At 36.8% G+C, this 16,348-nt stretch overlaps 1 protein-coding gene across 5 annotated transcripts in view; it reads left to right on the forward strand.

The window, feature by feature from the left end:
* cv-c (RhoGTPase activating protein) overlaps positions 1-16,348 on the forward strand; it is a 698,249-nt gene that overhangs the window by 667,512 nt on the left and 14,389 nt on the right. For 3 of the 5 annotated variants that reach the window (XM_083119445.1, XM_083119447.1, XM_083119446.1), the window contains exons 11-15: positions 1,760-1,942; positions 8,563-8,692; positions 9,724-9,971; positions 11,389-11,700; positions 12,694-13,016. In XM_083119445.1, coding sequence (XP_082975571.1) covers positions 1,760-1,942; positions 8,563-8,692; positions 9,724-9,971; positions 11,389-11,700; positions 12,694-13,016 — 1,196 coding nt within the window. The remainder of the gene's footprint in view (positions 1-1,759; positions 1,943-8,562; positions 8,693-9,723; positions 9,972-11,388; positions 11,701-12,693; positions 13,017-16,348) is intronic. The other 2 variants (XM_083119448.1, XM_083119450.1) reach the window with 2 other exon arrangements.

Here is a 16,348-nt window from a genome sequence, read left to right on the forward strand (position 1 = left end):
TACTATGAAGAACTTACATCATGCAACATAATACATGGAAAAATTAATATTTTGAAGAATGAGTTAATATTTTACACATTTCTTGACATTAAAACATCGTACGAGAACCAGAGGAACATAACTCCAAGAATGATGTTTTCAGTTTTGATTAAACTCTTCTGAAGAGCTCTATTTGGAGTGAGATCGATATATCTCCAGTTCCAATCCTTAACAGTAAGGTGGAGTCATGCATCTCCAATTTGCTGCCTCTTTTAAGAGTCAGACATGTTCCTAAGAATGTATTATTTCCTCTCCTGTAAATTTGAGTCATGTCCCTCTGGTTCTCACATGACAAAATGTTTCTCTGAATTAGGTTCTATGAATGGAGTTTTGTAAGAGAAAAGTAGGATTTTTGATAGCACTTACATCACTAAACTCCCTTAGGAAGCTTTCACACCAATTCTAGTGTAGTGTGAAAGCCAGTAGAGCATAGCATACTTCTCTTTTCTTTCAAAATGATACCTGTTGTAATTGAATATTTTTATTAGATTTCTCTGCTTGTGCTATCAATGAATCCAATGAACAGTGAATTTTATCCCATGTGCATAGCATTGAGTTTGCTCTCAGCGTGATAAAAAGTTGAGGTTCAAAGTTTTTCTACCCTTCAAACTTTTGCATTATACCCCTTACTGCTTTTTTCTTGTTTTCCACGTGTGACAACACCATTCATACGCATGTTATATTTTCCAATATAGTAATAATCCTGTGATGTTTTTCCCTGTAACTGTAAAATATAATAATGAAGGAACATATTCATATTGTACTCTGTGTGAGTGAGAGAGTGAGTGAGTGAGTGCGAGTGCATGCATGCACGCACGCATACAGGAACCTTCCTGTAGTTTTATATAACGTTATTTTTTTGTTTTTACATTGTGTGTGCCTTCTGAAGCATATACAAGGTGATTTATATAGAATGTCCAAATTGAGTGTCAAAATCTTTAGCACATGCATTGAATAAAGGAAATTAAGGTGACACAAACAGTAATGATTGTCTGTACATATTGAACTGGCCACCACTCCCTGCTAGAAACATCTGAAAATGCAAAACTTTTGTTTTAAGGTGTAAAATTGATTTCGATTAACATGTATTTGTGTGCTCTGCCATATAGTATTACAGCACATTCCCACATATGAATATGGCTTGAAGAAAAGGGAGTAAATGTCACTCAGTGCAGTCCGATAAGACTGTGATAAGTTAAAACAAAAATGAGTAGGCATTCTATGTGGATCACCCTGTATCACGTGCAATAACTGTATAAATGTAAGGATGCACTCAATGTGATTTGTACAAGATACATATACAGTGTGGTAATAATCCAAATAGGAGGCAAGCAATAATAAATAAAGAACATGTCAAAAACTCTTTGCTGTCATTCAGTAAGTTTTCAAGAATGTACAGTCACCCGCAATAAAAATGGAACACCTAGATCCTGAAATACTTACTTCCCTGCAATGCATTGTGTGTGTTATCTAGCTCTACGGTTGTGGCAGAACTTTTCATTGTAAATTTGCTGTTAAAATCTACTAATCTCTAGATTTTGGCAACACACACAACACCTTGCAGGGCAGCCAGTATTACAAGATCTAGTTGTCTCATTTTTATTGCCAGTGACTGTATGTACATCTACTAACATGTAAAATTCATGATCAATAGAAAAAAATGTACAAATGCTATCATATTAATGAGCAGATGCTTACAGTTTGTACTTCCAATTTCCAGTCGGAAACTCAAGAGCTGCAAACTCATCACAAACTCAAATTAGCCCAGAAGAGGAGGAACGACATAGCTTCTATGATAATGTTCCTGTGGTAATTTACAACCGTAGCTATCGTGAGGGACACACACCAGTAGAACGAAAAGCAAGCACCCAGACACAAGAAACAGAGGATTCAGGGAGTGGTGGTATGCACATCACTTTATATATTTATTGTTGTTCTTCACTAAAATTTAGTTAACCCTTCTGAAAGTGAAAGTATGCCTGATTACAAGCAGACATTAACTTGCTATCAACTGTTGTGCCAGTTTATAGAGCAGTTGCCTTCAGTAGATTTGTGTATGTTAAAATAGCAATGGTTTCTTTTCAAACGCATGAGCGTTCATAGTGAAAATGCAAAGAGATGAGAACTTTTCATCCGAATAATGTTTGTTAGAATATAATAATGTGTTAAATTTTTTTACAGTAATATCTGATCAACATTAACTTGAAATAATTACTAGAATAAATGCTTCAAGTGTTTTTACGCATTCCACATTTACAAGTCAGTCAAGTCCTACAGTGAAAAAAATAGCCAGTTTCGTAAGTAACTCCCTTACAGTTAATGCTCATTTGGCAATGTTCGTTCAGCAATAAAATCTGATCTGGTGATACACAGCAGTGTTTCCCCATATGTAAGAGGATGCTTCATTGCTCATTATATGACCTCGATATTAGCTATCTCTAGTGCACTAAATTTTATTTCAATAAAATTAATGCATGTTCTTCTCAGTTATCATAAAAAATAATACCAATGCAGAAATCAATTCAGTAAATGTTATTTGACCCCATTAACTTCTATGCATGTAAAATTCAGATTTTCATTTTTTTTTTATTCGTCCCCCTTCCCCCTCTTCCAGTGTTTTGATGCACTATTTAATGAATTCCTATCTGGCTGTAAGAGTCAATTAATTATGTAAAGGATTAATACATTTTGAAATAGTTATGCACACCACCTACCATTCTTTCGATCCATTTACACACTTTGCCATGATTCTGTGGAACTGGAATTCCACTAATAAGAGAATGATCAATTGAAGGTAAAACTACGTATTACAGCCTGCCAAGTTCAACATCAGTATCAATTGAAAATATTCTTGTAGAATAGCTTTTAAAATACAGTTACGTATCCGTGTCCTTCTTGACTTTATATTTCAAACTACTTTTAATGCAAGCCCTATGCCAAATAAAGTTATTTTTTTCGGCATGGTCAGTGTGAGGGAAAATTTGGGGGGAAAACAAAAGTGACCAATGTACATTGACAGACATATGTAACCTAATCTTCCTATATTATACATGCATGCAATGTACTTAGGTATCTACACAATAATTTATTATATTCAGTTAATTTTGGTGACTAAGCCAAGCGTCAGGTTAACCTTGCAGCAGGTTTTATGTATCAATCCGCGCGAGAACTGAGCTCAGAATCTTCCGTGCCAGTCTTTCCTCAACCGCCGAGCTGCTTACATCGGAGACACTGAGAAAATCTACAGTATTGCCAACCGCACAACACATCAAAACCCGCATGCATGTCAAGTGGATTGTATTTTTGCTTCTCTTTGTCTCCTGAAACATAACATTTTAAAAGTACTTTCTGCGCATATATTATTTAATAAATGTGTCATTAATATAAGAGCGAAACAACTTCTAAACATGAGAGCATGTGTGTATATTTCGAGCACGCAAAAATAAAAATAAACAAAGATAAAAGTAAACAACGATAGGCCCCTCTTGAATTTAATGACAAATTATTGTTTTTGGTTTAGAAAGAAATAGATTTATGAAAAACTTGGTTGCTTCGTTCGCAATACATCCGTTACTGTAAGACACACGCACTTCAAGTTGTACCACCAAAAAAGCATGATTTGTTATTGGTGATATATACAATCAGGTGCATTGTCTGTCGCTATTACTCTGGTTTCAATTTATGAATCACTTCACTAAACCAGGATTCAAATCTTGGTCTGTCTATTTGTTGCTGATAATCACCCTTCCCTTTCTTTGCGCGGAACAGTAAATATGCGCCTTCAACAAAGCTTTCATTGCCGCCAGTGGGTGAAACAATAAGCCTCCCCCTTCCCCTCATCGTCGGTTTCTTCAGCCCTGGCGGTGGTTTTGCATGGTGGTATCCTTCCATGGTTTATTCCCCCTTCCCCCACTCACCGAGTTGAAGGACGTCTCGTCCAAATAATAAACATGTTTCTTCTCACTGCGATATATTTTAATACCGCGGAGATTCTTTTGTCGTCAAACAACAAACAATCGTTTCCTCTTGCTAAACTCAAACCGCAAATCATTCAACACCCGTGATACAATTCGTGTGCACATTGACGGCAAATCACCTCACGCCCTGTTTTACTTTGATCTTGTTGCCGCAAGGAGGATTATGCATTTAAAACAACTTGCTTGACTTTGAAGAACATTTCCTTTCGGATGAAGCCCAAAATAACATTCGGGTAAAACCGCGCGCTGAACAGGAGATTCAGCCATTCTCGCCGCTCTACAATAAACATAGGGTTAAAATAGTGGGAGGTGCAACACTGGTATCAGCGATTTCACGCGCTCTGCAACGCATTCAGTCTCGCTCGACTCGCTCTAAAGTTTCAATGTCTCTTCAACGCATTACAGATTCGAGTTGGCGAATCTGCGGTTCTAAGTTCGTCTGCACAGTGATTGCAACCAATTAAGTCCATACCTGCTAATCAATGTATTATTTTGTCTGTATATTACAAATTAAATAACTGTTTTCTTGCAAGTATGCAGTTGTGTCGGAATAGAACCCGTCTCAGTGGAACTATATTCTTGCGCGCACGTTTGGATCTACATATGCTAAAACCTGCTGCAAGGTTGACCTGACGCAGGGCTTAGTCTCCATCCACATCAAAACTCGAACTACAAGTTCCCATGTGGATAGTGATGACAGTCGTCACAAAGATGAACTGAAGGATAATAAACAGTTGCACAGATATGTAAGTGCATTGTGTGTGTGTAATAATCTTACTGCATCTTAACATTTTCCATAATATAAACTAATCTTCCTTCTTCATAATTTTATCTTTCCTTTGCTTGCTCACAATTTTGTGAAGGAAAGAGTAGTTTTTCAAAACTTCTTTTTTCATACAACATTACACTCATTTATTCAGAAATATGTCAATGAAACATTTAAAGCTAACTACAAATTCTACATGATGATCTTATAAAATTATCACTCGTCCCCTTCTTGTTATTCCCTGGAATATTTTCATGTTTCAAAGACGAATTCACTATTCTGAAAGTTTCCTTTCATGTTTATCATTGTTTTCTTTTCTATTTTACTTGCTTATGCAGGGACCTCTCCACCCAGTAGTGGGTGTTGCATTCCCGTATATTCTCACTATTCTGCATTCTCTTCTGGTAAGTCTGTTTTCCTCCTTTCATATCATTTGAATATTGTGTTTCTGTTCGTCCCCAACTATTGTGTGTCTTGTTCTTGGAAACCATTATTGTAAATGTTTATGTAGGTGGAACGTGTGTTCTGTACAGGTATGAATACGAAACTGTGTTTTCTCGATCTTGCAAATAAGAATTTGTTCATAATTACTTATATTCTTAATTGGTGGGAGTAGTTGTAATGTATTCCAATATAGCACCAATTAAGAACTGTTCATCCATTTTTAAAATATGCTGCAATTTTGGGTTATTCGTAGTTGTTCCATTTCGTCTAATTTCATATTTCTTTTCAGTGCTTGGGTTGTTCCTATGTTCCTTACAATAATATATTAGCTTGATTAAAAAACAAAAAAAACAAAACAAAGTGATTCAAGTATCTGCTTTTCACGATTAATGGTTTCTCTTGGGATATATTAATTTGATACTCTTCATGAAAATGCATGCAATACTTGTTCTATGGAAAATATGGATGTTGTCTAATATGGAAGATTGATTGTACAGAAAAAAATATTAAAATATTTTGGATGTTAACTATGGTTATTATTTTTTGTTTTAAATGTGTTGTGTGTTCCTATATTGTTGTTTCTGTAATGTATCCAATTAATATAAAAAAAATATTTTGAGGAAATATTTGTAGCATACACATACTTTTTCTAAACTTGAGAATCAGGGTCACAGCTTGTCACTGGATAACACACAGCACCACTGTTTCTCTGGCTTTCTACATTGGAAACTGTCACTTCTTTTTAATCATTTAGGTTGGTGTAGATGAAATCTTCGAGAGGTGACTGACATGCTCATATATATTTATTGTAACAGTAAGGCCAATCTGATCATTTGGCCTGCTGTAGTGATATTGTATGTGATAGAAAATAGGCTTGCAGTGCCACACAACTATGGCAAAATAGTTTCATGTGGTTTGCTTTTGTTGTTGTCTGAGATAATCGCGAATGTGTGATTACAACCTGCCACAGACTTCATTGTTTGTAAACGTCGTCCTAGTTGGTAAACTGCTAATAATGTGTGCCATCATTGATTGCATTTTGTAAACACAAAGTGCTTTACTCCTTGCGCGGTCCGAGGTTTGCTCTTTGTTTACAAAACAGAACATTTCCAAGAGGTGGCATTGTAATCAAACAGAACATTTCCGAGAGGTGGCGTTGCAATCAAACAGAACATTTCCAAGAGGTGGTATGGCTTGTACCCACACATTCGCACACATTATTACCATTTTATCAACTACGAGGATGTTTACAAACAATGAAGTCAGTGGCGGCTTTTAATCACACATTCGCGATTATCTCAAAAATAGCTCGTTTGCAGACCCATGTTTACTGAGACTTTTTTGCTTCTATTATTGTGTACTTTCACCTGTGTCAGTTTGCGCTATTACTTTTGAGACACACATATCTAGACAACAATGAAAGCAAACCACATGAAGGTTCAAGTAAATGCTGTACAAGGGATTATAGTGTAGGGGTAACATTGTTGCCTTATAATCAAGGGGTCCCAGGTTTGATACCAGTAGAGGCACATTGCGCAGTGGTTTGAAACCCACTTTAAACTCTATGTCCAGTCCTGATTAGCCTGTCTGTGCATAAAGTGGACTTACAACAATAATTCAAACAAAGAAATCTAGAAGGGATTATGAACATCTGCTGCACCATTTTTGTATGGAAGAGCCCCATATTTTGAGCATGCAACATGTGAATAGTTACAAATATATTCAATTATGAGCAAATCTTTACTTTATTAATTCAGAATGCTACAAAATTGAGAATATTTGCTGTTCTTATAACTTCAACCTGAATGAACAAAAACATAGTTTGCTAATAATGCAGTGAAGATATTTGAGATGGAAACTGGTGGGATTCACATATTGAAATATACCCAAATAAGAATTGACCCCTTTGATATCAAGACAGCAAAACAATTTCTTTCAGATAAAACTCGGATGAATTGGATTTTTCTTTATTATCTGCTGTTTCAACACTTCAAAAGTTATAATTCAATTCCTCTGTACATACATTATACATTACACACTAAGTATGTGCATTGGCTCCGGTTGGAAAGACCACATAGTGACCTCAGCTGAGAAACCAATTGATGGTAGGAACAATGTGTATTATGGGCACCCGCAGGTTGGGACCAGGGGACACTTGCCCCCACCCCCGTGAGATTTCTGGAAAGAGTTAATGTAATTCGAATGGTGAAATTGTAGATATATTTTACAACAAAAAGTATTGTTTTCTGTGACTTAACAGGCCGTAAGTTACAGCAACTATTATTATTATTATTATTATTTGAAGTAGGGTTAATTAAAAAAACAACTTTTTATCCTACATGAATTAATGTTTATGCAAATTGTATATAGATACTAGCTGATTGCCTGGTGTTGCCCGGGTATTTATTTATCGCAATCTTCTATTAGACAGGAAAATAATGAATTCTAACTATAGTGTAAAATGAACTTGGAGTTGAACGGCATTGGGAGTGTCACTGTTCATCTTAGTGACCCCGAAAACTATGGATTCCACACTAATATTGGTCATTTTACATGTCACCCCCTTCCCCCCATCCCCCTCGGGTGCCAGATGTGTCTTGGAATTGAACGGCATTGGGAGTGTCAAGCGACCCCGAAAACTATGGATTCCATACTAATATTGGTGGTTTTAGATTATTTTTACATGTCACCCCTTCCCACCCCCATTCCTAAGGGTGCCAGGGGTGTCTTACCCCCACAGTATTTCTTTCCATATTGCAAGTGATATGTATACAAAGTTTGGTTGAAATCTCTCCAGGCGTTCAAGAGTTATGGCGAAACAAACACGCGCACACACACACACACACACACACACACACACACATCCATTTTTATATATTAGAAGATACAGAATATGGAAATTACAAATGTATGTCATTTAAGAAAACACTAGTAGTAGTAGTAATAGTAATGTAATAATATAATAGTTTCTGTGACTAGCCCCCCCCCCACCCTGAGAAAAAATCCTGCAGGTGATTTGGTGTATATGGATAGAGAAAATTACACCAGAAAGTTTCAATGACCAGTGTTCACCCTATGAACATAGAAGCAAAGCTACAAATAGCTTTTCGTAGTGACACTTGAAAGTAGACAGTTCCAAAATTACTTTAAATGACTGTGAAAATATATTTGTGTTATCTAGCAGAGAATATACCTGATATTCTTTCCTTTTCTTACTAAAGAAATTTATGTATGTATGTAATATTGAATGTATGTATGACAGTATAAATAGAATTGCAGTGTACCAAGTTAAAAACCTAAGTGATCTGAAAATGATATATTTATTTTATGTTTCAGCAGATGTCACAGTTTACAGAGAAGAGAAATCAGTGTCATCTGAAATGACAACAGAGAGCCAGGATTCAGGAAGTACAAATCCATCACAAATAGACAGTGATCACGATGATGAAGTTGTTCACAGGCAGAAGTAAGTTTGTTTTGTTTGTAATATTTTTCATTTAAGGTGATATGTGGTATCATATATACTTGTGATAATTTCTTTGTACACTTCGGTTCAACTAAAGTGGCACATACTTGAACTGTTCAACTCTATAAAATGTGCAACTTTATGTGAACCTGATGTGAATGACTCAATGGATTTTTATGTGGGTTTCTTCACCTTAATGTTGGGCTAAACATACACATCATACACCATACCAGGCTGGAGGGCATGGGTTTTGTTGGTTGCGAATGAGCAACAAAGGTTTACTCTGGATATTTAGCTTGTGTGTGTGTGTATACTTTTGATCATGTAGTGTATTTGTTACCTACAATTCTAACCTGTCACTTTCATGTGTCAAGCAATAATGTAATAAAACAACTTATATGGTTTAATATTCACAAGAATATTGTCTTAATTCATCTGAGGAATTCATTCTATGTGCATCTGTGGAGTTTTATCATGTGCCACATAATACATATCTTACTTTTTGAAATTTTCAGAAGCATATGAGGTTTTTTTTTACGCTCATTTCAAGCAGCTTTTATTAGTTATTCCTACAAAAAAATATGCTTCATTGCTAAATCTGTTTATAATTAATTTTTCTCCTTGTACATATCTGAGAGGCCAATTTGACATGGAGTGAAAGTGAAAACTTTCCTTTTTTTAAGTCATGCCTTTTCATTAATTATGCAATCATCTAGTTTTAATAAAGTAACACATTTTAGTGCATTTAAACTGGAGACCAACCATATGCTTTTTAAACTTTCAAAGAAATTAATTTTGACAACATTGCAATTGCCTTTAGTCTTGCTGTAATATTTCATTCCACAGTTTATTGACATTGGAAATTTCGTGGATCTGACTCACTTTTCACTGTTTTTGTAGAGTGCATGAACATAATGTCACTGCACTTTAGTAATATCCTATATATATCTTAATTATTGAGGATGAGCATATTAATATACTAACCAGAAAAAAATCATATTTTTCTTAAGAAATGTTGTATTCATTTTCAGGGCAGCTGTTAACAGATGGCATAGTTTCCAACGTGGATCTTCTCGTCCAGCCTCGTATTCAAGTCCAAATGGGCCGCACTTGGCTACCCCAATGAGTTGCTTATCCTGTGGCCAGCTAATGGTTTTGCGAAAGTTGGCGCTGCTCAGGCTAACAGCGTGCATGGAACGTTACTGCCCCACGCATCGCAGCGGATGGAATTGGGAGCTACCAAAGTTTATTCGCAAAATAAAGTCTCCTGACTACAAAGGTAAGGACGCTTCCTTTAACTGACTTAGTTCTTAATTAAATTGGCGTCTTATTTATATATGTAATCATTGTGTACTGGTATACACATCATAAGGTATTCAAATAGAATGTTTCAAATATTTCATCAACTTGTTGTTTGCAACATCAGGGAATTAAGAATTCACAGCAGAAGGAAATCTGATCAATTCTGTGGAAAAAGGATATCTTAAATGTGTAACAGGAAGTGGAAATATACAATACTTCCAAAATCTTTTTGAAACTAATCATCAAATTTTTTTTCCAAATGTCAAAGTAAAACTATATTTAAAAATAAAACAAATGCCAAAGAAGGAATACATATATTACAAACAAACTAAATAAGACTTATAATTATAATAAGACATTTGGAAATCTCTTATTTATAGGTACCCACAGTTTAAAGGATACAACTATGGTTGAGTCCAGTAACACTGCTGATGTTATTTTTAATGTTTTTTTCCTCCTCAACATTGCAAAAACAATGAAAATTATGCATTGTTAATAATGACTTATCAAAAGTGTGGTGTGGCACTTTCTGATTCTTTCCAATACTGATACTAACCTAGATACAACATATCATGAAAGGGACTTTTCATCTCAAAGAGGACTTGACGAAATAGATGGTCTCGCAACATTATGGTTATTTCATATTTCAACTTCCTCTTTTTTGAATCCAGCCAGTTGTCTGGTTGGTGTCTTTGTGATGTAAATATCTTCAATCCATTATGATTCAAATAAGAACTTTGTATTTCAATTTCTGTGGTGTGTATCAATATTATTTGCAAATAATGTTATTACAGCACGTGGTATTAGTGCATTTCGAAATAAATTAGATCTGTTCAGAACTCTCACCAGAAAATGAGGAGAATCTGTGGGAATTTAATCACCATTGTCTAGATATGGGACTCCTGCACAGCCAAATGGTTAGGCACCCTCATTTTTGGTGAGAGTGGTCCCGGATTCTATTCCCAGTGGGAGCGTTCAAACATTTGATGACTAGCATCGTGAGGACTTTTGGGGAACCACTTGAAAAGAAGTAGTGGGCTCCGGTCTCGGAAGTCAGAAAACAGCCCCTGGCTCTTAGATGGCTGTTGCACCATGTAATTTAATTTTAGTTTAGTTGTCTAGATATATGTATATGTAACACTTCTGTAACCAAACATTGCAACTATCTAGAGAGAACGGAAATGAAATTCACGTGTAATTTCTCAGTGTTCTGTAAAGGATTAAATTTCTTCAGAACCTGCAAATCAAATAAAAGTCTGCACTGCAACATCGAACAAAACATAAATCTTCATGAATGCAATGCAGACATGATCATTAGCAAAAATTGAACAGAAAACTACAACCCTTCCTGGAGATTAACAGCATTATTAACCAGTCCATTTTTTCCATTGCAGATAAGACTGTGTTTGGGGTACCTTTGCTCCTTTCACTTCAAAGAACTGGTCATGCTCTACCAAAGTCCATTCAGGCAGCTCTTCGCTGGTTGCGACAGAATTCGCTGGATCAGGTTGGACTGTTTCGGAAGTCTGGAGTGCGATCGAGAATTCAGAAGCTGAAGCAGATGAACGAGAGCCAAGGCGAACACATAAGTTACGATGGGCAGCAGGCGTACGATGTGGCGGACATGGTGAAGCAATATTTCCGTGAGCTTCCCGAAGCTCTCCTAACAACAAAGTTATCGGAAACATTCATTGCAATATTTCAGTGTAAGGAGATGTTTCATTTTCATTTGTAACATAAGATAAATTTTGTCTTCTTTCTCTCTCTCGTCTGCATGTGTGTTGGGGGAGATTTAGAGTTCCAAGGCAACTAAATATCAAATTTAAATAAACTTTCACTAATAAAAAAAATCATCATTTTTACAGCTACAGCAGGATAGTAGATATAATGCTACAAACTATTTTTATTAAATTTTTGTTTCTGATATGTTAAAATATGTAATAATGTAATTATTATGACCTTCATTGTAAACCATTATTTATCAAGTAAAAATTTCCTTTTTAACATTTTTGCATTTCTTGAAAAGAGCTCGTAATTTCATAGGTCACTAAATTCGTTGTTTTTAATGTGTTATTGCATAGAACTTTAATACAGTATTGGACCACTAGATGGCATTGTGCATTCAAAGTCTTTCATTCGTGGAATCAGGCAGAAAACGTTTGAAATAAATAGGCCATTAACATAGTTGTATTCGTTACGCTGTTGCAATTCAACTCTCAGGATTCCCATTGATTTTGCCTAATTGAATGTTTAAGATTTTCAAGTATTTTAAAATAAAACTTCCAAACAATCCTTGTATTATAAAAGCTAAATCCTTAGTGTAATGTCCTGGTGGAATGACTTGTGTTTATTAAACATGAATAACTATATAACTAATATTTATCATTACTAAGATTAAATTGCGGACATTTCCTGCGAAACCTTGCCTCAACTTCTATAGCTCACGTCACATTTTGCAAACAAATCTAAATCCTATTTGTTATGCAAATCCCTGATATCATCTTTTGTTTTATCTCATTCACATGTGTGTCTTTTTCTTTACCTTACCTTTGATATCAACATGATACCATCTGTAAATTCAATGTTAGAAAATATGAACACACTAAACTAATTTGGTCATTTTTTCCATGTTCATATCCAATAATTTATATGCACGTTACCAGCAAAAATTAATGCACTTCTTTTAAATTCCATTTCAGTTATACCAGTGAACCAGCGATACGAAGCAGTGCAGTGGGTGTTGCTACTGTTGCCAGACGAACACAGAGAAACACTGCAGTTTCTTTTGGACTTCCTCGCTCAGGTTGCCACTCGTTCTCCATCCAATCAAATGACAGCCAGCAACTTGGCAGTTTGCTTGGCTCCTTCGCTTTTCCATTCTCCTGTCACTCCGCGGTCGACCTCCGCAAGCCCACGAAGACGGAAAACAGTTGGTGTGCCTGATGCCCGTGAGCTTAGTGAAAACAAAGCTGCACACGAATGCTTGCTGTATTTAATCCGGGAAAATAAGAAGCTGTTTTGTGTAAGTTATTTATAAAATTCTTTCTCTTGTCTTGTTTTTATTTCCATTTTACATATAAGTTGGCTCCACCGCCAACTTACATGGGTCTGTGGGGCTCGAGCCCACTCAATAATTTCCTCTTATTACATTTTATTTTAGAAATGTTTCATTATAATACTCCTAAAGAATTCTAACAACTTAATTATGGACTGAATGTTCACTAAAATATTTCATAAAAGTTAGTTATATCTCCAGTAAGATACTTTACTGTGTCCTCTATTATTCACACTATCCGTGGCCACACAGTTATTATTAAAGTCAGGGCTTATAACCAGGTTGAGGATTGATAGGCACTCTACTGAACGCACCTCCAACTGGCAGCTGGGAAACAGCGAATCGGCGATCAGTTGAATTTTGTTCGACTGAGATCGCACATTTTCGAGCCACAAGGTACCGAATGTTGTTCGTGGAACGAAACAAATGAGCGTTGGGTCCACCACATGTTGCCAAACGTACCGTAAAGTGGGAAAGAGTCTTCTTGGGCAACAGTATTGTCAGCACACGAATCAGCGGTGGTTAATGGTACAACTGCACACGCGGTCCTGAACGATGAAGTTTCCGGAGGGACCACCCAAAGGTTGGAATGCAGACGGACACACAGTCATATAAAGACAACTGGAAAAAACAGAAGTACGCTTGGCAACGTTGCTTCGGGAGAGCGATGTGATCCCTTCAGCTTTTACTTCACAACTGAGTTTGTTGACACCCATCGGACCACACGCCCCCGAAAATGATTGGGGGAAAGAAAGGGCCAGAAATATCCTTCAAGGTCAGCCGCCAGTTGGAGATGCGTTCAGTATAATGTCAAAATAGGCAGGCAAAGAAGCACACTTAAATTGATAAACTGACAGATTTTTTTTTGCCACTTTCTGGATTAGGCACTCAAATAGCAATATGAAAATAGTCACTATGAAATTCATGTATTCCTCTCAAAATTGGCCTGAAACTGTTTTTAAACATAAAAGCCTGCATTGTCTATGTAAGACATACAAGGTGTACAACTTTGCTTCCGCCGTTTTCCGACAGGTGGCAACAACAGGAAGTAGCAGTCGAAAGAAGCAGATCGCAGACGTCACGCAGTTAGCTTGGACCTCTGTCAAGATAACCCCATTCAAACATTAGTCGAGTGGTGTGTGCATCGTGAAGTTGTTCGCTATTGAAAATGTCAGTGTACGAGCCAAATTCTCGCCATTTGCGGGAGGTTCTACTTTTTTGCTTCAATATGAAGAAAACTGCGGCTGAGGCTCATCGAATGCTCTCCACTACGTATGGTGAGGACGCTATAAGTGAGAGAACCTGTCGTGAGTGGTTTCAACGCTTCAAGAACGGTGACTTTAACGTCGAAGACCGGCATAGTGGTGGAAGACAGAAAGTTTTTGAAGATGCAGAATTGGAGACCTTGCTGAGTGAAGACTCGCGTCAAACTCAAGAAGAATTGGCACGATCATTGGGAGTGACACAGCAAGCCATTTCAAAACGTCTGAAAGCCATGGGTATGATTCAGAAAGAAGGAACTTGGGTCCCGTATGAGCTGAAACCAAGAGACGTTGAACGACTTTTGTGTGTTTGTGAACAGTTGCTTCAGAGGCAAAAACGGAAGGGATTTCTGCATCGGATTGTGACCGGGGACGAAAAATGGGTTCATTACGATAACCCAAAATGCAAAAAATCATGGGGATATCCCGGCCATGCTTCCACGTCGACGGCCAAACCGAATATTCATGGCTCGAAGATCATGCTCTGCATTTGGTGGGACCAGCTCGGCGTCGTGTACTATGAGCTGTTAAAACCAAGTGAAACAATCACAGGTGCTCGTTATCGAAGGCAATTAATGCGTTTGAGCCGAGCATTGAAGGACAAATGGCCGCAATACAGCGAGAGGCACGACAAAGTGATTTTGCAGCATGACAACGCACGACCCCACGTTGCCAAAGTGGTGAAAACGTACTTGGAAACATTAAGATGGGACGTCCTACCCCACCCGCCTTATTCTCCAGACATCGCTCCCTCTGATTATCACCTGTTTAGATCAATGGCTCATGAACTGGCTGACCAACACTTCCGATCTTATGAAGAAGTCAAAAAGTGGATCGATTCGTGGATCGCCTCCAAAGATGAACAATTTTTTAGACGCGGCATTCGTACGCTGCCCGAAAGATGGGAGAAAGTAGTGGCCAGCGATGGACAATACTTTGAATAATGCCTGGGTAAGCAATGTTTTTCATTACAGCGTCATATTTTTGGGGAAACACGGCAGAAGCAAAGTTGTACACCTTGTATATTATTGAATAAAGTTATAAAACAAATCTCAAAAGTTCTTGACCAATTCTAGATTTCTTCACAGACCTATAGTTTTATTGGCTTATTATGCTATAATGTTGACATCTTGATAATAGAGGGTAAGTGTAAAGTAATGAATCGTACACTAAGTGAAAGAAACTCAGATTTTTTTTTTACAGTCCTTAAGTGTTCAATATATCCACACTTTGTCACACAGCACACATCTAGTTCATTTCTACCCACACCTGACATAGCATACTGGCAACGACTGTGCTAATAGGGGTGGTGATTTGGTGTCGGATCATCAAAGTCCTGTGGAAGGGGTGGTATTTATGATCCTTTACGTAAGTTGAAACTCACAATTGATTGGCTGCAAGCAAAAATGAGAGCTGGTTTGCCACCATGACTACAGCAGTACATCTGTTCGCTGTTTTCACAACTATGCTGGGGCAATCTTTTGAAATTTTTCACTGATTTTATAATTACAGTGTATTTTCACTATATTGATGGTCTAATGCGAGATTGATTAGTATGAAAATGTTCTTAAATGGTCCACATATTACTACAAAAATAGGGATGTACAGGTTAGCTGCAAGCTTGGGGGCTGAGTACATTAAATGGTCAACTTTTGATCTTGCCCCCTAAGTTCATAGGTTCGAATCCCAGCTAGGGCACATGTTATTCTTTGTGTGTTCCTTCATCAATGTCATCTAATCATCAATCTTCATTTTCACAATTAACCAAAAGTGGCAGAAAAGCAATGTACATAACAAGCCTCCAATTTAGTTAAACATTCTGCCATTTTTTTAAAATATAAATATGTAATTCACATACCCTGTTTTTTTAAGCAAATGAGTCTGAAGTAAAATCCAGTGCAGCCACCTAGCTATATACATTTAGAGGGTGAATGAGCCGATCCATTCAAACTCTTCATGGAACATCGCAATTTTATATTGGATTGGCACAATTTGTTATCAGTAAATTTGATATATTTATACTTTATACCAGCAAAA

The sequence above is a fragment of the Lepisma saccharinum genome, chromosome 3 (assembly GCF_977018435.1).
Source record: "Lepisma saccharinum chromosome 3, izLepSacc3.1, whole genome shotgun sequence".
NCBI classification, from domain to species: Eukaryota; Metazoa; Arthropoda; class Insecta; order Zygentoma; family Lepismatidae; genus Lepisma; species Lepisma saccharinum.